This window comes from Drosophila persimilis, unplaced genomic scaffold (genome assembly GCF_003286085.1).
Source record: "Drosophila persimilis strain 14011-0111.01,24,50 unplaced genomic scaffold, DperRS2 tig00000868-arrow-arrow-pilon, whole genome shotgun sequence".
Lineage (NCBI taxonomy): Eukaryota > Metazoa > Arthropoda > Insecta > Diptera > Drosophilidae > Drosophila > Drosophila persimilis.
In genome coordinates, this window is record NW_020825365.1 from 793,057 (window position 1) to 816,625 (window position 23,569).

Genomic DNA, 23,569 nt, shown 5'->3' on the forward strand with positions numbered 1-23,569 from the left:
CGCCCAGATCGGCCGCCCTATTGCAGAGATATAGCGTGCAGAAGAAACCAGTATTTCATTTATACGGCAATCTTCGGTAGGCTATATATCAGACAATTAGAGCCAGATCGGTGAAGGGACAACTCTCCTAGGATCGCGAGGATCCAGACTGACGATCGGTGTCTCTCCCAGATCGGCAGCCCTATTGCAGAGATATAGCGTTCAGAAGAAACCAGTATTTCAATTATACGCCAATCTTCCGTAGGCTATATCTCAGACAATTAGGGCCAGATCGGTGAAGGACCAACTCTCCTAGGATCGCGAGGATCCAGACTGTCGATCGGTGTCTCGCCCAGATCGGCCGCCCTATTGCAGAGATATAGCGTTCAGAAGAAACCAGTATTTCAATTATACGCCAATCTTCCGTAGGCTATATCTCAGACAATTAGGGCCAGATCGGTGAAGGGACAATTCTCCCAGGATTGCGAGGATCCAGACTGTCGATCGGTGTCAAAATCTCGATTTCGAAAATGAGGCCGATTTTCGCAAAATTTAATGATGTAACCATCATGATTTTGTGCGAAAATCGTGAAAAAATGGATGTCCTTCATTCCGATTTCAGTCGATTGGCAGGATTCTCCCGATCGCGGAAAGACATGCCTCGCCCAGATCGGCCGCCCTATTGCAGAGATATAGCGTGCAGAAGAAACCAGTATTTCAATTATACGACAATCTTCGGTAGGCTATATCTCAGACAATTAGAGCCAGATCGGTGAAGGGACAATTCTCCTATGATCGCAAGGATCCAGACTGTCGATCGGTGTCTCGCCCAGATCGGCAGCCCTATTGCAGAGATATAGCGTTCAGAAGAAACCAGTATTTCAATTATACGGCAATCTTCGGTAGGCTATATATCAGACAATTAGAGCCAGATCGGTGAAGGGACAACTCTCCTAGGATCGCGAGGATCCAGACTGTCGATCGGTGTCAAAATCTCGATTTTGAAAATGACGCCGATTTTCGCAAAATTTAATGATGTAACCATCATGATTTTGTGCGAAAATCGTGAAAAAATGGATGTCCTTCATTCCGATTTCAGTCGATTGGCAGGATTCTCCCGATCACGGAAAGACATGCCTCGCCCAGATCGGCCGCCCTATTGCAGAGATATAGCGTGCAGAAGAAACCAGTATTTCAATTATACGGCAATATTCGGTAGGCTATATATCAGACAATTAGAGCCAGATCGGTGAAGGGACAACTCTCCTAGGATCGCGAGGATCCAGACTGTCGATCGGTGTCTCGCCCAGATCGGCAGCCCTATTGCAGAGATATAGCGTTCAGAAGAAACCAGTATTTCAATTATACGGCAATCTTCGGTAGGCTATATATCAGACAATTAGAGCCAGATCGGTGAAGGGACAACTCTCCTAGGATCGCGAGGATCCAGACTGTCGATCGGTGTCAAAATCTCGATTTTGAAAATGACGCCGATTTTCGGAAAATTTAATGATGTAACCATCATGATTTTGTGCGAAAATCGTGAAAAAATGGATGTCCTTCATTCCGATTTCAGTCGATTGGCAGGATTCTCCCGATCACGGAAAGACATGCCTCGCCCAGATCGGCCGCCCTATTGCAGAGATATAGCGTGCAGAAGAAACCAGTATTTCAATTATACGGCAATATTCGGTAGGCTATATATCAGACAATTAGAGCCAGATCGGTGAAGGGACAACTCTCCTAGGATCGCGAGGATCCAGACTGACGATCGGTGTCTCTCCCAGATCGGCAGCCCTATTGCAGAGATATAGCGTTCAGAAGAAACCAGTATTTCAATTATACGCCAATCTTCCGTAGGCTATATCTCAGACAATTAGGGCCAGATCGGTGAAGGACCAACTCTCCTAGGATCGCGAGGATCCAGACTGTCGATCGGTGTCTCGCCCAGATCGGCCGCCCTATTGCAGAGATATAGCGTTCAGAAGAAACCAGTATTTCAATTATACGCCAATCTTCCGTAGGCTATATCTCAGACAATTAGGGCCAGATCGGTGAAGGGACAACTCTCCCAGGATTGCGAGGATCCAGACTGTCGATCGGTGTCAAAATCTCGATTTCGAAAATGAGGCCGATTTTCGCAAAATTTAATGATGTAACCATCATGATTTTGTGCGAAAATCGTGAAAATATGGATGTCCTTCATTCCGATTTCAGTCGATTGGCAGGATTCTCCCGATCTCGGAAAGAAATGCCTCGCCCAGATCGGCCGCCCTATTGCAGAGATATAGCGTGCAGAAGAAACCAGTAATTCAATTATACGACAATCTTCGGTAGGCTATATCTCAGACAATTAGAGCCAGATCGGTGAAGGGCCAACTCTCCCAGGATCGCGAGGATCCAGACTGTCGATCGGTGTCAAAATCTCGATTTCGAAAATGAGGCCGATTTTCGCAAAATTTAATGATGTACCCATCATGATTTTGTGCGAAAATCGTGAAAAAATGGATGTCCTTTATTTCGATTTCAGTCGATTGGCAGGATTCTCCCGATCACGGAAAGATATGCCTCGCCCAGATCGGCCGCCCTATTGCAGAGATATAGCATTCAGAAGAAACCAGTAATTCAATTATACGGCAATCTTCGGTAGGCTATATATCAGACAATTAGAGCCAGATCGGTGAAGGGACAACTCTCCTAGGATCGCGAGGATCCAGACTGACGATCGGTGTCTCTCCCAGATCGGCAGCCCTATTGCAGAGATATAGCGTTCAGAAGAAACCAGTATTTCAATTATACGCCAATCTTCCGTAGGCTATATCTCAGACAATTAGGGCCAGATCGGTGAAGGACCAACTCTCCTAGGATCGCGAGGATCCAGACTGTCGATCGGTGTCTCGCCCAGATCGGCCGCCCTATTGCAGAGATATAGCGTGCAGAAGAAACCAGTAATTCAATTATACGACAATCTTCGGTAGGCTATATCTCAGACAATTAGAGCCAGATCGGTGAAGGGCCAACTCTCCCAGGATCGCGAGGATCCAGACTGTCGATCGGTGTCAAAATCTCGATTTCGAAAATGAGGCCGATTTTCGCAAAATTTAATGATGTAACCATCATGATTTTGTGCGAAAATCGTGAAAAAATGGATGTCCTTTATTTCGATTTCAGTCGATTGGCAGGATTCTCCCGATCACGGAAAGATATGCCTCGCCCAGATCGGCCGCCCTATTGCAGAGATATAGCATTCAGAAGAAACCAGTAATTCAATTATACGGCAATCTTCGGTAGGCTATATATCAGACAATTAGAGCCAGATCGGTGAAGGGACAACTCTCCTAGGATCGCGAGGATCCAGACTGACGATCGGTGTCTCTCCCAGATCGGCAGCCCTATTGCAGAGATATAGCGTTCAGAAGAAACCAGTATTTCAATTATACGCCAATCTTCCGTAGGCTATATCTCAGACAATTAGGGCCAGATCGGTGAAGGACCAACTCTCCTAGGATCGCGAGGATCCAGACTGTCGATCGGTGTCTCGCCCAGATCGGCCGCCCTATTGCAGAGATATAGCGTTCAGAAGAAACCAGTATTTCAATTATACGCCAATCTTCCGTAGGCTATATCTCAGACAATTAGGGCCAGATCGGTGAAGGGACAATTCTCCCAGGATTGCGAGGATCCAGACTGTCGATCGGTGTCAAAATCTCGATTTCGAAAATGAGGCCGATTTTCGCAAAATTTAATGATGTAACCATCATGATTTTGTGCGAAAATCGTGAAAAAATGGATGTCCTTTATTTCGATTTCAGTCGATTGGCAGGATTCTCCCGATCACAGAAAGATATGCCTCGCCCAGATCGGCCGCCCTATTGCAGAGATATAGCATTCAGAAGAAACCAGTATTTCAATTATACGACAATCTTCGGTAGGCTATATCTCAGACAATTAGAGCCAGATCGGTGAAGGGACAATTCTCCTATGATCGCAAGGATCCAGACTGTCGATCGGTGTCTCGCCCAGATCGGCAGCCCTATTGCAGAGATATAGCGTGCAGAAGAAACCAGTAATTCAATTATACGACAATCTTCGGTAGGCTATATCTCAGACAATTAGAGCCAGATCGGTGAAGGGCCAACTCTCCCAGGATCGCGAGGATCCAGACTGTCGATCGGTGTCAAAATCTCGATTTCGAAAATGAGGCCGATTTTCGCAAAATTTAATGATGTAACCATCATGATGTTTTGCGAAAATCGTGAAAAAATGGATGTCCTTCATTCCGATTTCAGTCGATTGGCAGGATTCTCCCGATCACGGAAAGACATGCCTCGCCCAGATCGGCCGCCCTATTGCAGAGATATAGCGTGCAGAAGAAACCAGTATTCCAATTATACGGCAATCTTCGGTAGGCTATATATCAGACAATTAGAGCCAGATCGGTGAAAGGACAACTCTCCCAGGATCGCGAGGATCCAGACTGTCGATCGGTGTAAAAATCTCGACTTCGAAAATGAGGCCGATTTTCGCAAAATTTAATGATGTAACCCTTCATTCCGATTTCAGTCGATTGGCCGGATTCTCCCGATCACGGAAAGACATGCCTCGCCCAGATCGACAGCCCTATTGCAGAGATATAGCGTTCAGAAGAAACCAGTATTTCAAATATACGGCAATCTTCGGTAGGCTATATATCAGACAATTAGAGCCAGATCGGTGAAGGGACAACTCTCCTAGGATCGCGAGGATCCAGACTGTCGATCGGTGTCTCGCCCAGATCGGCAGCCCTATTGCAGAGATATAGCGTTCAGAAGAAACCAGTATTTCAATTATACGCCAATCTTCCGTAGGCTATATCTCAGACAATTAGGGCCAGATCGGTGAAGGGCCAACTCTCCCAGGATCGCGAGGATCCAGACTGTCGATCGGTGTCAAAATCTCGATTTCGAAAATGAGGCCGATTTTCGCAAAATTTAATGATGTAACCATCATGATGTTTTGCGAAAATCGTGAAAAAATGGATGTCCTTTATTTCGATTTCAGTCGATTGGCAGGATTCTCCCGATCGCGGAAAGACATGCCTCGCCCAGATCGGCCGCCCTATTGCAGAGATATAGCGTGCAGAAGAAACCAGTATTTCAATTATACGGCAATCTTCGGTAGGCTATATATCAGACAATTAGAGCCAGATCGGTGAAGGGACAACTCTCCCAGGATCGCGAGGATCCAGACTGTCGATCGGTGTCTCTCCCAGATCGGCAGCCCTATTGCAGAGATATAGCGTTCAGAAGAAACCAGTATTTCAATTATACGCCAATCTTCCGTAGGCTATATCTCAGACAATTAGGGCCAGATCGGTGAAGGACCAACTCTCCTAGGATCGCGAGGATCCAGACTGTCGATCGGTGTCTCGCCCAGATCGGCCGCCCTATTGCAGAGATATAGCGTGCAGAAGAAACCAGTAATTCAATTATACGACAATCTTCGGTAGGCTATATCTCAGACAATTAGAGCCAGATCGGTGAAGGGCCAACTCTCCCAGGATCGCGAGGATCCAGACTGTCGATCGGTGTCAAAATCTCGATTTCGAAAATGAGGCCGATTTTCGCAAAATTTAATGATGTAACCATCATGATTTTGTGCGAAAATCGTGAAAAAATGGATGTCCTTTATTTCGATTTCAGTCGATTGGCAGGATTCTCCCGATCACGGAAAGATATGCCTCGCCCAGATCGGCCGCCCTATTGCAGAGATATAGCATTCAGAAGAAACCAGTAATTCAATTATACGGCAATCTTCGGTAGGCTATATATCAGACAATTAGAGCCAGATCGGTGAAGGGACAACTCTCCTAGGATCGCGAGGATCCAGACTGACGATCGGTGTCTCTCCCAGATCGGCAGCCCTATTGCAGAGATATAGCGTTCAGAAGAAACCAGTATTTCAATTATACGCCAATCTTCCGTAGGCTATATCTCAGACAATTAGGGCCAGATCGGTGAAGGACCAACTCTCCTAGGATCGCGAGGATCCAGACTGTCGATCGGTGTCTCGCCCAGATCGGCCGCCCTATTGCAGAGATATAGCGTTCAGAAGAAACCAGTATTTCAATTATACGCCAATCTTCCGTAGGCTATATCTCAGACAATTAGGGCCAGATCGGTGAAGGGACAATTCTCCCAGGATTGCGAGGATCCAGACTGTCGATCGGTGTCAAAATCTCGATTTCGAAAATGAGGCCGATTTTCGCAAAATTTAATGATGTAACCATCATGATTTTGTGCGAAAATCGTGAAAAAATGGATGTCCTTTATTTCGATTTCAGTCGATTGGCAGGATTCTCCCGATCACAGAAAGATATGCCTCGCCCAGATCGGCCGCCCTATTGCAGAGATATAGCATTCAGAAGAAACCAGTATTTCAATTATACGACAATCTTCGGTAGGCTATATCTCAGACAATTAGAGCCAGATCGGTGAAGGGACAATTCTCCTATGATCGCAAGGATCCAGACTGTCGATCGGTGTCTCGCCCAGATCGGCAGCCCTATTGCAGAGATATAGCGTGCAGAAGAAACCAGTAATTCAATTATACGACAATCTTCGGTAGGCTATATCTCAGACAATTAGAGCCAGATCGGTGAAGGGCCAACTCTCCCAGGATCGCGAGGATCCAGACTGTCGATCGGTGTCAAAATCTCGATTTCGAAAATGAGGCCGATTTTCGCAAAATTTAATGATGTAACCATCATGATGTTTTGCGAAAATCGTGAAAAAATGGATGTCCTTCATTCCGATTTCAGTCGATTGGCAGGATTCTCCCGATCACGGAAAGACATGCCTCGCCCAGATCGGCCGCCCTATTGCAGAGATATAGCGTGCAGAAGAAACCAGTATTCCAATTATACGGCAATCTTCGGTAGGCTATATATCAGACAATTAGAGCCAGATCGGTGAAAGGACAACTCTCCCAGGATCGCGAGGATCCAGACTGTCGATCGGTGTAAAAATCTCGACTTCGAAAATGAGGCCGATTTTCGCAAAATTTAATGATGTAACCCTTCATTCCGATTTCAGTCGATTGGCCGGATTCTCCCGATCACGGAAAGACATGCCTCGCCCAGATCGACAGCCCTATTGCAGAGATATAGCGTTCAGAAGAAACCAGTATTTCAAATATACGGCAATCTTCGGTAGGCTATATATCAGACAATTAGAGCCAGATCGGTGAAGGGACAACTCTCCTAGGATCGCGAGGATCCAGACTGTCGATCGGTGTCTCGCCCAGATCGGCAGCCCTATTGCAGAGATATAGCGTTCAGAAGAAACCAGTATTTCAATTATACGCCAATCTTCCGTAGGCTATATCTCAGACAATTAGGGCCAGATCGGTGAAGGGCCAACTCTCCCAGGATCGCGAGGATCCAGACTGTCGATCGGTGTCAAAATCTCGATTTCGAAAATGAGGCCGATTTTCGCAAAATTTAATGATGTAACCATCATGATGTTTTGCGAAAATCGTGAAAAAATGGATGTCCTTTATTTCGATTTCAGTCGATTGGCAGGATTCTCCCGATCGCGGAAAGACATGCCTCGCCCAGATCGGCCGCCCTATTGCAGAGATATAGCGTGCAGAAGAAACCAGTATTTCAATTATACGGCAATCTTCGGTAGGCTATATATCAGACAATTAGAGCCAGATCGGTGAAGGGACAACTCTCCCAGGATCGCGAGGATCCAGACTGTCGATCGGTGTCTCGCCCAGATCGGCAGCCCTATTGCGCAGATATAGCGTTCAGAAGAAACCAGTATTTCAATTATTTGCCAATCTTCGGTAGGCTATATCTCAGACAATTAGGGCGAGATCGGTGAAGGACCAACTCTCCTAGGATCGCGAGGATCCAGACTGTCAATCGGTGTCTCGCCCAGATCGGCAGCCCTATTGCAGAGATATAGCGTGCAGAAGAAACCAGTATTTCAAATATACGGCAATCTTCGGTAGGCTATATATCAGACAATTAGAGCCAGATCGGTGAAGGGACAACTCTCCTAGGATCGCGAGGATCCAGACTGTCGATCGGTGTCTCGCCCAGATCGGCAGCCCTATTGCAGAGATATAGCGTTCAGAAGAAACCAGTATTTCAATTATACGGCAATCTTCGGTAGGCTATATATCAGACAATTAGAGCCAGATCGGTGAAGGGACAACTCTCCTAGGATCGCGAGGATCCAGACTGTCGATCGGTGTCTCGCCCAGATCGGCAGCCCTATTGCAGAGATATAGCGTTCAGAAGAAACCAGTATTTCAATTATACGCCAATCTTCCGTAGGCTATATCTCAGACAATTAGGGCCAGATCGGTGAAGGGACAACTCTCCCAGGATTGCGAGGATCCAGACTGTCGATCGGTGTCAAAATCTCGATTTCGAAAATGAGGCCGATTTTCGCAAAATTTAATGATGTAACCATCATGATTTTGTGCGAAAATCGTGAAAAAATGGATGTCCTTCATTCCGATTTCAGTCGATTGGCAGGATTCTCCCGATCGCGGAAAGACATGCCTCGCCCAGATCGGCCGCCCTATTGCAGAGATATAGCGTGCAGAAGAAACCAGTATTTCAATTATACGGCAATCTTCGGTAGGCTATATATCAGACAATTAGAGCCAGATCGGTGAAGGGACAACTCTCCTAGGATCGCGAGGATCCAGACTGTCGATCGGTGTCTCGCCCAGATCGGCAGCCCTATTGCGCAGATATAGCGTTCAGAAGAAACCAGTATTTCAATTATATGCCAATCTTCGGTAGGCTATATCTCAGACAATTAGGGCGAGATCGGTGAAGGACCAACTCTCCTAGGATCGCGAGGATCCAGACTGTCAATCGGTGTCTCGCCCAGATCGGCAGCCCTATTGCAGAGATATAGCGTGCAGAAGAAACCAGTATTTCAATTATATGCCAATCTTGGGTAGGCTATATCTCAGACAATTAGGGCGAGATCGGTGAAGGACCAACTCTCCTAGGATCGCGAGGATCCAGACTGTCGATCGGTGTCTCGCCCAGATCGGCAGCCCTATTGCAGAGATATAGCGTTCAGAAAAAACCAGTATTTCAATTATACGCCAATCTTCCGTAGGCTATATCTCAGACAATTAGGGCCAGATCGGTGAAGGACCAACTCTCCTAGGATCGAGAGGATTCAGACTGTCGATCGGTGTCAAAATCTCGATTTCGAAAATGAGGCCGATTTTCGCAAAATTTAATGATGTAACCATCATGATTTTTTGCGAAAATCGTGAGGAAGTGGATGTCCTTTTTCCCGATTGCAGTCGATTGGCAGGACTCTCCCTATCACGAAAATACATGCCACTCCCAGATTGGTCCATAAAAAGTCGAGATAGCCAAAGAAAGTATGAAAAAATCGTTGTAGAAAATTAGTTTTTTCTAATTTAGATGTAAAACAATTAACAACAGACTACAACAGGCCAGTTTTGCTTGATTGTTTTCTCCGCTATTTGTGGCCCGATCAGTGTGATGGATTCCTGTGATCGAAAAAATGTACCCGACTTAATTGAGCCCTTATCAAGGACCCAGAATATTTTTCCCAATGAAACATATTAGAATTTATTTATTTTTTTTTTATTCGACAACGAATTTAAAATAATCCTTAACTAACATATCTCTATCTTAAATAATAACAAGAACAAACCATTACAAAATCATGCATAAAAAAGGAAAAATTCCATAATCAAACGTTTGTTTATGGCTCCTTTCCCCTGGAAAAGGTCAAATCGCATCCCAGCTGGCAACGCATTGTGCTGGCAAAAAGCCCAACAGATTATTGCCATACTCGTAGTTGGTTCGGTGGAGATCAACCACAAAGGGTGCTTGGGTCCTTGCAGGCGTACTCAAGCCATTCCTACTAAGCAGATCAGGGCAATCGATGTTACCCACTAAGAGTTTATGAATAAAGTGATAAAGAAACGCGTAACTAAATTAGTATACATTTTTGGACATATTTTAAAATATATCTTCTTTCACAGAGGACTTATGCACCCTTCACTTTATCTCAAACCGAGTCGTATCCGATGTCCGCCCGCCAGACGGAGTCCTATTCAAGCACTAGCGAGGCGTATTCGAGACATACCGAGATCTATCCCAGCCCTTGCAAGTTCCGATCCTAATAAGCCGTCGTCATCCTTTGACCTGGCCATCGACAACAAGGACAGTGACTATGGCAACCAAGGGAAGGGCTACGAGGGCTACGCGTGCTACTAGACTCTAGAAAGATCTCGTTGTTGTTAGGTTTAGGGATGTACACGAATATACATTTAGATAGTAAATATATATGTATTCCACTTCGTTTTTTACTTGTACTAAGCTAAGTTGCGATAAATAAAACTATTGAAAAATCATCCTTACTGTATTCTGTATCGGGGAAACTATTCCGATTAGAAAAAGGCGTGGGACGCCCAGATAGGTTCACAAATAGCGATTAAAACAGAAATTTTTTGATTGGGGAAACAGTCCTTGATCCTTAAAAATTACTCCATTAACATCATGTCGACCACAGGAAGTCATTGCACACCCATATCGGCCCACCAATAGCCGAGAAAACTAAATATGAATGGTTCAGATTGTTGTAGTCCTTACCGAAGAATCAATGAAATTTTTCAGATCACGGCGGGCCATGACACCTCCCGATCAGGCCACAAATAAAGGAGAAAACAAGATATGTATATATGTCTGGATAAAATATCCTTGATCCTTAATAAGGAATGCGTTATCTCAAGGAACCTATTCCGAACTCAGGAAAACGTCACACGTCCCGATCGTGCCTCAAATATCGGAGAAAACAACAAAAGTTGTGGCTGTTAATTGTTGTACAACAACAACCATCAAGCTGCAGTCGATTGGCAGGACTCTCCCGATCACGAAAAGGCATGCCGCGCCCCAATCGGCTGCCGTATAGCAGAGATATAGCGTGCAGAAGAAACCAGTATTTGCATGATATGCGAATCTTCAGAAGCCTATATCTCAGACAAATAGGGCCAGATCGGTAGAGGACCAACTGTCCCAGGATCGCGAGGATCCCGACTGTCGAGCGGAATCAAAATGTCGACTACGAAAACGAGGCCGATGTTTGGCAATTTTAATGATGTCACCATCATGATTTTTTGCGAAAATCGTGAAGAAGTGGATGTCCTTTTTTTCCGATTGCAGTCGATTGGCAGGACTCTCCCGATCACGAAAAGACATGCCGCGCCCCAATCGGCTGCCGTATAGCAGAGATATAGCGTGCAGAAGAAACCAGTATTTGCATGATATGCGAATCTTCAGAAGCCTATATCTCAGACAAATAGGGCCAGATCGGTGAAGGACCAACACTTCCAGGATCGCGAGGATCCCGACTGTCGAGCGGCATCAAAATGTCAACTACGAAAATGAGGCCGATTTTTTGCAATTTTAATGATGACATTCCCCGCCCCAAACAGCCCATATTTATAGGCTAATAGCCGAGATATTGCTAAAGAAAATAAATCTGACGTCAAATAGCCTAAAATTACAAATTTGCAATCTATTAGGCGAACAGAAATCAGCAACTTAACAACTTAAGTGAATTCCTAATTTTTTTGCATACTTTTGGGGATGTGAAACGGAAATTTAAAATACAAAATTTAAAAAAAACCAGCGACCTTCTACTGATTTCTATTTGCCTGGTATCCCAGATCTGAAAACCGAAAAATCTCGGGTGTGAGTGCCCCCAAATTGAAAGTAGTGGTGCTCCTGTGATCGGAATTGCATCCTTGATCAGATGACCCCGTTATTTGTGGTCCCATCTAGGCGTGCGACAGCTTCCTGTGATTGGAAGAAAATTCTTGATTTGATTAGGTCCTTGTCAACGACCAAGGATCAAGATTATTTTCTCCAGCTAAGGACCCAAACAACCCCTGCTAGTCATATTTCCCGATTTCCCGATCTGCTATAACCGTTTGTGGCAGGGCCGCAGGATAAAGAGGATTTCGAAGTCTAGAAGATTAATATTAATTGGGAAAATATTAATTTTTTTTTATTTTTCTTCGTACCGCCTAACAGTCTACTCGCCATCGTGCTCGTGCATTCATCCCACACTACTAGTTTACATTGCTGCAAAACCTTTGCCTCTTGGAAATGATGCAGTTTGGAGTTTCGTTGCGTTGCATATTCAATGGAAATTTTACAGCTGAAAGGGCTGCTCGACCGCCTTCAAGCAAAGTGGCTGCAATGCCTGACGAAGCCAGAGCTAGATAAATTTCATTTTTTTATTGATTATTAATTTGATTCATTGCATTTCGGGTTCTTCAGACTACATTTTTATTAAGTCACAAACACACAACACTTTTTTAATTTTATAGAATTTTGTGGCTTTTAGATTTAGTAGTATAAATGCACAGTAAAGAGACGTTTACATTTCTAGTTTTCAAGTGACATTTTACCATAATAGACTAAATTAACAATTATTTTAAGGAGGTGGCGCTTATCCGAGAAAAATGTGGAGGCCAAATAGATCTTTGAACTATATAAGCAAGGTATGAAGTAACTTAACTGTATTAAAAAAAAGTATATTTTACTATAAATTATGGATTGTACGAAACTTTTGGCTGGAGATCACAGTAAGTCATTCCAGGCCCAAGGCAAGAGGCATATCCCATCATGAAGGGTATGGTATTTTGCTCATAGACGCCTGTAAACAAATGCGCCCAAGGACCTGAAATGGCAATCAGCTAATTAAATTATACATATAGATCCTCCAGCTTACCGTGAGCATACACAGCCACGTCACCGCCTCCATGGGTCTCCTCTGACATGGGCACGCCGTGGGGATAACGCGCATCCTTGTCACCAATATCCGAGGTAGTGAGATCAACGCGTTCCACCACGCCATCCTTCGATTGATAGAACTTTTGAAATTCAGGGCCGTTGGCATAGGAGAGAGTGGCGTAGGGCTTGGAATCTACATCACTAAACTCCGAATTCAAGCCGGCAATGCTGTTATTCACATCTGGATAGCCGCTAATCGAGACCGTGTGTCCGTGGTCGGCGGTAACGACAATCAATGTGTCCCAAGGATTCGTCAGAAGGCGAGCCTTTTTGATGGCATTCGAGAATTGGACAGTTTCATCCAGGGCCTTCTTGGCCTTGGTTTCATGATGGGCATGATCGATGCGACCACCCTCGACAAACAGAAAATAGCCCTCAGGATCCCTGGAAAGGACATTGATAGCTGACTCTGTCATCTCCGCCAGCGTGGGAGTGTCTATGCTGTCGTCTAAGTGATAGGCCAAGTGCGAGGCATTAAACAAACCGAACAAGAAATCCGTACTGCGAGCATCGTTCGCCAAGAGATCGGTGCGATTAAAGACCACTCTGGCGTTACCTGGCTTGCTCCTCTGCCACTCATCTATGAGGTTCCTACCATCTAAACGCTGACCCTGATTGCCATACACATCCTTTTCGGTGTTGGGCAAGAACTTCGAGGTGCCGCCACCCAGGATAACCCGCAGGCGTTGCCCCACATCCCCATCTATCAGCTGCTGGGCAATGTCTGGACATTTGCTGGCATTTTCCCCAAAAGAATTAACGTCAAAGTCGCTCTCAAAGTCCCGATTCGAGGTGTGGGCATAGACGCCCGCGGGGCTGGCATGCGTTATCCGTGTGGTAGTCACCACGCCAGCCGACTTGCGACCCTTCATTGCCCAGGCGGCAATCGAGGAGAGGCGATTCTGGGGCAGCCTGGCCCCTGCACAATCATTCACCTGGACATTGGGGGTGACTCCAATGGTCAGGTAGTTGGCTTTAATCCCAGACAAATATGCGGAGGCCGTGCACGCCGAGTCGGAGACCTGTTTGTTCACACAGTACGTCTGCGATAAAAAGGAATAAATAAAGAAGCAATTAGATTTATTTCAGATCAGGTGAAGGTACATATGTACCTTTGAGAGTCCCACGAAATTGAACTTTTCAAACTCCAGACGATTCCGCTCTCCCACTACTCCTCGCAATTGGCCCTCAAAGATCCGACTGGCGGTGACGGTCGGCACGGACATGCCATCGCCCAGGAAGAAGATAACGTTCTTGGCCACATACTGATTCGGAGGCGTCGACAGCTTCTCGAAGAGTGTGCGCTGGGCATCGTGAAACCAGAACTCCTTGCTCTTTAGCTCCTCCACGGAGCGTAGATTCCAGACGCGCTCTGAAATTAAAATCCAAAAAAGTTGGGTTGGCGTCATTCTGGGCGAAAGTACATTCTGCGACTCTTTGTACATTAAAATTAACTATTTGATATTCTTTTATATTCGTTTAACACTTGATTAATCCAATTTGGAATGTGTTTTGTGTTTACTTTCACACTCTCACTGTACACAGCCGAGATCTTTTATCTTTGGTATATTTTATGGCTGAGAAGTCAAACCCGTTAAGCATCACGCACCTGGCCCATATTTATACTGACAATGGCACAAAGCGAATTGGAACACAAACGCTAACAAAAATCCACGCATTGTTGTGAGAATTTTGATGAACCGCTGACAAGCCCGAAACTCTTACGACTGTTCCAATGGATCCGATCCGACTGATAGCGAGCGTGGAGTCCGAGACTGAGACAAACCTTTAAGAAGTCTACGGACTGACTAAACCGCATTTGGTAACTGTATGCGTATTTATAGAACTCTAAAAAAACACCAGAAACAACGACAGAACAGAAAAATTACCGATATACTCGTACGGGGGGATAATAAATAAAAGCATGGCTTTGCATTAAATACATTCTAAATGAGCTTATCACCCAGGAATTTGGTATTTAAATGTTATCAGCATTAATGCCCTTATTTAATAGTCCATGGTGAAGTCTTGCGAGTCAAAATCAGGTTTTTCGTTGCACCGCTGCATTCATTAAGATAAGATCGTTAAAGCAAGACAAAGATGGAAGAGATTGTGCATTGCATTAGAATAATTAATATATTCGGATGCTGGAGTCACTAAAAAACTTTTTATTTAATTAGACGCAATATATTATCAAGTTGTTGGTTAATAAATTAATGGGTTCGTTAACCTTTAGTGCGGTGCTAATGCCGGATACTGATCTAAAATGCATTTCGGCTGTCTTTCTCTCCGATTTACTAAATATATTAATGCTTTTTATTGCATTATTAATTTTTAAATGACGGAGGTGACGTTAATTTCTTATAAACAGGTTTTCTAGTTGATTAAAACAAAACGATTACTTGCAAACTTAGAACTGAGTACATTTTCGGCATATCAAATGATTTTAATTACGTTGCGGTGAGATTTCATCATACATTTTATTTATAAATTTAAATACGCATGCTTTTTAAATTTTCGCCCTCCAAATCGTGCATTCCTGCATCGATTATTCCACTGGATTGCATTTTCCTTTCCACTTACTGACTGCAATTTAGGCGCGCAACTCTACTATCCAGTCGATAGTTTCGATAGCCGTTCGTTGGAAATGGCTGCACACCCAAGGCGATCAGATATTATAGGATTTAGGAAATGTTCGTCCTTATTTTTATTATTTTAAAACAATCCAATAAAGAGAGTCCTTAAAATAAGCCAATTTTGGAAAAATTGATTCATCAATCGGATAAAGCTATGTGTTCTGGGCTGAAGGTCCTAGCTAGCTAGTAATATTAAACCATACACAAATAGCGAGGAACATGGATTTCTATCATGGACAGCGAACCCATTAGACCACCCATTGTACCCACTGTTGGCATTAAAATACACCCTACGAAAATGACGAAACTTAAAGAATTTTAGCTCAGTTCATCGTGTTTTATTTTAATTACAGAAGAAGGATAGGATGGATCTACAAGAAGAATCAAAAGACAATATTATTCTCCTGGGTTAGCTCAAGTTCTTAACCTGTTTAAATAAAGGGGGGGCCAAGTTCGTTTGTTACATTAGTATATACGCTATATTTTGAAAATGAGTAGGTTCGGTATATTTCTGTGGACCACACCGTGTACTTCACCGATAAATGATTTTCTTTCCACCACGTCTAGCTCACACACCTTTCAAATTTCATACTTTTCATAGTATTTTCCAGTATATTTTAAGACGTGTTATGAACTCACCCTTTTGGCCAATACACCAATGTAGAGACCCCGTAGAAATGCAACTCAGAGCCATGTCCCAGGCCACATCGAATACTAATTCGTGATCAGCATCGAATTTCTGATTGTTTGCCATTGATATCTATTTTTTCAAAATTTTCGGAAAAAAAGGCATGTCAAAAAATAGATAACGGAGGTTTTGTCACACAGGCGCCTTTATGGGTAACATGTATAGCAACATGTAACTAAAGTATAGTAACAAGTGTGTAGTTAGCGTGTAATTACCATGTAATAAATTCATTTGGTGGAAATAGTTGTTGACCGGTTTTTCTTAAACCTTATTTTATAAGCAATGCAGTAAGGAGGAAAACTTAAATTTAATCAGACTTGTAAGAAATCAATTTAATAATCGGATAAAACTATGAGTTCAGATCTGAGGCTTTTGGCTAGCTAGTAATATTTAACCGAACATGAAAAATGTCGAACATTATGCAACTTGAATACATATAAATCGCCAGTATATTTACAGTATATTTTGAAATTTGTGACGTAGTTTGGTATCAGACGGTATCGATAAGTGTGCGGTCACACTGCGGATCTCCGCCATTTTATAGCTGAAAATTTTCGCAAAGAATAAAGTTGTGTATACATAAGTAGAATGTACATTTTTGTGAGAAGAATACATTTTTACGGTGAAAAGCAAGGCAATTAAGAAGTTAATTTCAACTAAGCGAGATTTCCAGCGCTATTGCGAGTATACGGGCCGCGCGCCGGCTGCTCCGGCTTGAAAAGACGACTGTACGAAGCGCGTGTGCGAGAAAAGTGGAAAAGTGCAGCAAACACTGATACGAATTAGGTCGATACTAAATTAGGCGCAGCTCGGGGAAACCATGGCTGATGTGGTCTTGGACTTGTACGCCGAAGACCTGGACAAGGACTTTGCCGGCCAGTCTCAGGTAAGTGGTGACGACAGTCGCTTCGATGGATGGCGTGTGAATTGCGTGCATGTACACATTTTCATCGATTTGGTCACACTGACGCCTAATGAACCCCACACACACTTTCGCGACACTTGTAGGACGAATTCGGAGGCGACGGTGTTGATCTCTACGATGACATTGGCGGACCCACCGAGGCGGCTGCCTCTGGGGGCGGGGGCGGCGGCACGCCCTCGGCAGATGGCGCAGCCGGTCCAGGCTCGGGGGACTCTGCATCGAGCGGAGGCGGCGGTCCCAACGGAGTTTACCATCAGGGCGGTGGTAGCTTAACTCCGACCATGAACCGCCGCTACCAGCTATACGTGGGCAATCTCACCTGGTGGACAACGGACCAAGACATCTCCAATGCTTTGAGGGATATTGGAGTCAACGACTTACAGGAGGTGAAGTTCTTTGAGAATCGTGCAAACGGACAGTCCAAAGGTTTCAGTGTCATATCGCTGGGCACGGAATCAAGCTTGAGAGCCGTTTTGGATCAACTGCCAAAGAAGGAGATGCACGGTCAGGCGCCGGTGGTCACGTACCCCAGCAAGCAAGCCCTAACGCAATTTGAGAGTCTGCAAAAAACGAGACCCGTACCGCCGCCGCAGCAAAATGGTCCGCCCCGCGGTCCAGCTCCGCCCAATATGGGTGGCGGTCCCATGCCCCCACATCCAGGTGGCCCTCAAGGTGGTCCGCCTGGGCATCCGCCCCGCGGCATGAATCCCATAATGGCTCCCGGCCAGTACCGCCCCCAGCATATGTCGCAAGTCCCTCAGGTGGGACCCAACTCCGGACCGCCGAGAATGCAGGTGTGTTTCTATAATTTTATTAGATATTCTTCCTCCGCATGGAGTCTCTATCTCTATCCCCACACCCACCCCTTTTAAGTTTCATTTATAGATTTTCCCTCTGATTCCTCGAAAGTTATCGGTATTATTAACGCCATACACATTTTATTATTGATCCCCCGATTCTCATTAAAATTGTTCTGAATGCAAAGTTTTGTTGATTCTGTAAAACTTTACAATAAATAAATTTAAAATTTATATATTTAGTTTATACGAAATGTCCCCTCGCGGATCTTTGCACTCGACGTAGAATAAAACCATGTTTTATTGGTCATCGTTCAAAACGAATTGCATAATATTTTTGTTTATGATTTTAAGTACTTTACTTTAATAGTAACCTTTTCGGTTTAATTACAAATAATTTCAGAGAAATTTTTGTAATATTTTCTATTGTTTGTATACTCCTAATAATACTCCTCCTAGATGTATGAACATTAGCTTAGATCCCATTTCGAAATTGTAACTCGAATGGCGAATGCATATTGAACTGTCCTCTTTGTTTCCATCTTTTGTAATTGTAATCCTGTATTAAGTGATTTCATAATCAAATGTTTATGTATTACGCTTTATATTTATATTCTATTCCATGTCTATGACAACGCTTACGCACACTCCCACAACAACAACAACAACATGAAACGTAATTTACGTATTAATATAGCCCCCAATGCATCCGCAGGGAGGTCTCATGGGTAATCAACAGCCACCACCCAGATATCCATCAGCACAGGGCCAATGGCCAGGTCAGAGGCCTGGCGGGCCACGACCAGGTCCACCAAACGGACCACCGCAACGACCAATGGTAAAAAAAATCCCTAACCGAAAATGAAAATGAGAAAAAATCCATATCAAATATGCCACTTACTGTCAAAAATCTAACGAAACAGAAGAACCAGAAGCGAAATCAGAACTAACAATTATTTAAGCTAACTTTAGAGTACGACATTGTATGTATGCGCCGCATAAGAGATGTATTCAGAACATTCAGAAATAATTCCATGCTGCACCTATAGACCATGAGACATTCTCATTCATTCATCCATTCCTCAGTCTTTTGTCTTTGCTCACGCAATCATTATTAATTCGTTCATTTCGCGTTGCAGTTCCAGGGACCCATGGGGATGCCTGTAAGGGGACCTCCAGGTCCGGACTGGCGCCGTCCACCCATGCATGGTGGCTTTCCGCCCCAGGGTCCGCCGCGTGGTCTTCCCCAAGCACCAGGGCCAGGCGGACCGCACGGAGCACCTGCACCACACGTGAATCCAGCTTTCTTCAACCAGCCTGGCGGTCCAAATCAGCATCCCGGCATGGGCGGACCACCGCACGGCGGTCCGGGTGGTCCACAGCCAGGGATGAATATGCCACCGCAACAGGGTATGAATATGCCGCCGCAGCACGGGCCACCGCCACAGTTTGCACAGCACGGACCACGGGGCCCATGGCCACCACCGCAGGGTAAGCCGCCAGGACCGTTCCCCGACCCACAAATGGGCCCACAGCTCACGGAGGCCGAGTTTGAGGAGGTGATGAGCAGAAACCGCACGGTCAGCAGTTCAGCAATAGCCAGGTGCGTTTCCATCTCTCAATCCCTTAAATGTTTAATTGAATTGTCAATAAATGATTTATTTCTATAGAGCTGTGTCTGATGCCGCAGCCGGCGAATACTCCAGCGCCATTGAGACACTGGTCACCGCAATTTCGCTGATAAAACAATCAAAAGTGGCCCACGATGAGCGTTGTAAGATTCTGATCAGCTCACTGCAGGACACGCTGCACGGCATCGAGGCGAAGAGCTATAACCGACGCGAACGGTCGCGCTCGAGGGAGCGATCCCACCGCAGCAGGCAGAGGCGTGAACGCTCTTCCTCGCGGTATCGCGAACGGTCTCGTGAAAGAGAGCGCGACCGTGATCGCGAGCGTGAAAGAGATGGCGGGTGAGCACGAAATGGGGAAAGCAATCTTTTACAATCAAAAATCTAATGAAATTTTCGATTATCCAACAGCTATCGCGAACGGTCTCGCAGCAGAGAACGAGAACGTCAGGCTCAAGATCACTACAGGGATGAAAGGTAATGCAAAACAGAATGTTCTAGATGCTCAATATGCATCAACTTTAATGGCAACATTATCCTTGCTTGCAGCAGCAGTCGCTCGGCTCGTCCAAGGAAGTCGCCAGAGCCCGTTGTGGCAGAAGCAGCTGAGGCGCCGTCATCGAAGCGCTATTACGAGGATCGAGAACGGTATCGCTCCTCGGATCGGGAGCGACGCGACCGAGATCGGGACCGCGATCGTGAGAGGGAGCGTGATCGCGACAGGCGGGAGGAGCATCGGTCCAGGCATTGACTGCTGAAGGATGAACAGCCACGCAAGCGAAAGTAAAGAGGAGAAGGAATTATAAAGTAACAAATACACAACACTCTTATTAACAAACAAATAATGCCGCAAGCTTGGTGGGTGGTCAGTGGGCAGTGGCCGGCCAGCTGTACAAGCTATACAAATTAACAGATTTTCAATTTGTATCTAACATTACCAATACGTAGGATATGAATATGGCATATAACATAGTTTCTCCTAGACATACTAAACAATAAGCCGATATGTTGACAAGCCTCTATACCATCAACGACGCATTGACTGTCTCTGGACCCTCACTCGACACATTCTTGCAGCGACAGGAGGAGCAGAAGCAGCACTACTGTATGGAGGATGCTATTGGCAGTCATCGTGGCACATTTTCGACACAGATGGGCAATGGGATGGATGATCATCACACAACTAATCCTTCGCCGCCCTCTTCGCAGCAGAATTTCAATATTATTGTACTCTAATATTTCGGTTTATTTAATAAAACATATACTTATGAAAAAAAAAAATAATTGTTCGACGAAACCTTACCAAAACTGTCTTGCATTGTGTGTCTTCTTGTATTTTATATATATATATATATTTAAACAAAAAAAAACAAAAACCCACCAGCCCTTATTAGTTAATGAATTTATAATTGTACAACAAAATTGTATGTAAAATATGCCAAAATTATAATTGCACTGCTGTGTGCAATTTTTACTGAAATTGTTATATTAACAAAATCATTTCTGAGGCCGACTGAGGCCAAAAATCGTCAACTTAAATGTATTTTCAATGACTTTCATTGATTCTTTTGTTGTAAACATTCGTCATGCATTTGTTTTAATTTTTTTTTATTTATTTTATACCGTACCATACTATATTGTATATTTAAGTCGATCATTACCCTTTGCCTGTCTCCGAAAGTGTGTGAATGGAGTTGTAGCTTTTAAATCGCGACTGATCTCATCCGCCGAGTGCACTGTTTTGATAGGAAACCTAGTGAAATCATGTTTATATAAGATAAGTTGGATGAGTGTGTATTCCGCCCGAAGTATAAGACTAAATTACTCTATAAACGAAAGCCCTGACCGCATCTAGCATAGCAATACTCTACTAACGCTCGAATCGACCTTTTATGTAGTTCCTAACAACAGATCTGTGTTAAAAAGTTTGCAGATAAAAGTAATCTAGCATTTCATTCGTATTGTATCATCTGCGTTTTAGTTTTTGATATTTTTAGGTTTTACTTCTTATTTTACTTGACATACATTTTGTAAACGATATTCAAATAAGATCATGGCGCACTAACCCCTAGTTACAAACATTTACAACACCTCTGTAAACCAGAATGTTACGTTTACCAGTTTGATGCACCTGTAACTCTCCCAGGGAGAGGCCTAGGCTTTAGGGATCAAATGTTACGAGCTTAACTGCAGAAAAACGATGTCTTGTACAATTTTTAAACTGTGATAGCGATCTTAAATGAAATCTATGAAAATTTATACAAACGAACACTCAGTCTATTAAGTCATGTTTAAAACAGGTAATGTGCTCCAACTTCTGTTTTTATATAGTTTGTAATCTAGCTCAACGTCCCAATGGCCAAATCTAGTCTTTCGCATCTGACGATACATTTTTAAGTCAAACCGATGCCTTGCAATATTTTATAATTTACAAATATACCGTCTATTTTGTTTTTCAAAAAGATGTACTGTTGACTTTTTTGAATAAGGCGCCAAATGAACAGAAAATCAATCAATTTGTGTATTCTTCAAGCGAAGTTGTTTCGCTTCTGTGGCGCGCGCGTCGTGTTTGCTATGCAACTGGAATGTTCCAAATCTAAACGTTAGCCAACACTCCTCTTTCCATCTCTAGAAATCACTGATAACAATGAAAATTTGATTTTTAAAGCTATATTAACAAACTTAGCGTAGGTAAACTTCAACACGCATTTTTTTTAATTTTCGCCCTCTCAAATCGTGTTTTAGTGCATCGAATTTTCCACTGGATTGCATTGTCCTTTTCACTTACTGACTGCAATTTAGGCGCGCAACTCTACTATCCAGTCGATAGTTTCGATAGCCGTTCATTGGAAATGAATGCATACCCTAACCGATCAGAAATTATAGAATTGAGGAAATGTTCGTCCTTATTTTTATTATTTTAAATTGGCATTAAATTCCATGGTCGGTTTTGCCAATTGCAAAATATGAGTTCAAGGATCTCAGAACCTATAAAAACCAGAGCAACCAAATTTGGTATCCACACTCCTGTGATATCGGACCTCTACCGTTTCGTGTCCAAATTTCGCCACACCCCCTTCCGCCCCCGCAAAGGACGAAAATCTGGGGCATCCACAAATCTCAGAGACTATAAAGGCTAGAGTAACCAAATTTGGTATACGCACTTCTGTTAGATCTCACTATACGTGTATCTCGAAATTTCGCCCCACCCCCTTCCGCCCACACAAAGGACGAAAATCTGTTGTATCCACAATATTGCAGATTCGAGAAAACTAAAAACGCAGAATCATAGATAACGACCATATCTATCCAGTTGCGGAATCTAAATCAGATCGGATAATTTGTATAGCCAAAAGTAACAAATAAATTCGCAGTGGCTACGCAGCGCCCGACGTCACGCTCAGACTGATTTTCTGTCTCTCTCGCACGCACTCTTTGTCGTGTCGTTTAATATTAGCGGCGTCTGCCGGAGGAGAGCCATACTGACTAAGTATCGGGTATAAATGTAGAGTTGCGGTCTCCGCAGCAGCTCACAAGGTTCCCCCTAGTTGTAAAGTGTGTTTGCCACTCAGTAGCTCTCGCTTCAAGTTATGCTTGTAAAATGCTTCCAAGAAGTCTAGAGAAAACGATTAAGGATACATTCAATTCCTTTTCTGAGAACTCGAAGCGGCACAGAAAATTTAAGGCATTTAAAAAATGTCTAAATTCTCCGGAGCACCAAATACTCAATCATTATGAAATTCGCTGGTTGTCTCTGGTTGTCTCTCTGAAGGACTTATATATAAGGAATAAGGACTTATATGAAGGATGCCGCACGTGCCCTGAAAGAAAAAACAAGAAAAAATTGGTGATCGTGGAGACGAAGATCCCACCAAGACATCAGCCGGAGGCATCAACATCAGCGGAAGCGGTGGACATCGGCAGCAGCAGCCCGGTACTGGCCAGGCCGGAAACCTGGTGCGAGAACAGTCAGCGGAGCACCGGCACCAAGGAATCCAGCGGAGCTGGAGAAAAACAAACCACGATCAAACAAAGACATCCGCGAGATTAAGGAAGCAAC

The 23,569-nt window shown here is 44.1% G+C and overlaps 2 protein-coding genes across 4 annotated transcripts; one reads left to right on the plus strand and one right to left on the minus strand.

The window, feature by feature from the left end:
* Positions 1-12,356: 12,356 nt before the first annotated feature.
* LOC6599619 (alkaline phosphatase) lies at positions 12,357-14,630 on the minus strand. Its single transcript, XM_026993699.1, has 4 exons — positions 14,445-14,630; positions 13,948-14,207; positions 12,774-13,878; positions 12,357-12,722 (listed from the first exon to the last, which is right to left on the minus strand). The coding sequence occupies exons 1-4, from the start codon at positions 14,512-14,514 to the stop codon at positions 12,592-12,594; spliced, it is 1,566 nt and encodes a 521-aa protein (XP_026849500.1). The 5' UTR covers positions 14,515-14,630; the 3' UTR covers positions 12,357-12,591.
* Positions 14,631-16,745: 2,115 nt separating this feature from the next.
* LOC6599657 (cleavage and polyadenylation specificity factor subunit CG7185) lies at positions 16,746-20,351 on the plus strand. Of its 3 annotated transcripts, none has more exons than XM_026993685.1 (7): positions 16,750-17,045; positions 17,168-17,878; positions 18,579-18,719; positions 19,021-19,484; positions 19,552-19,851; positions 19,921-19,986; positions 20,059-20,351. In XM_026993685.1, exons 1-7 carry the CDS (start codon positions 16,980-16,982, stop codon positions 20,258-20,260), a joined length of 1,950 nt encoding a protein of 649 aa, XP_026849486.1. In that variant the 5' UTR covers positions 16,750-16,979; the 3' UTR covers positions 20,261-20,351. The 3 variants fall into 3 exon arrangements, with proteins under 3 accessions (XP_026849488.1, XP_026849486.1, XP_026849487.1); XM_026993686.1 differs by having other exon boundaries at positions 20,062-20,351; XM_026993687.1 differs by lacking the exon at positions 18,579-18,719 and having other exon boundaries at positions 16,746-17,045.
* Positions 20,352-23,569: the final 3,218 nt, after the last annotated feature.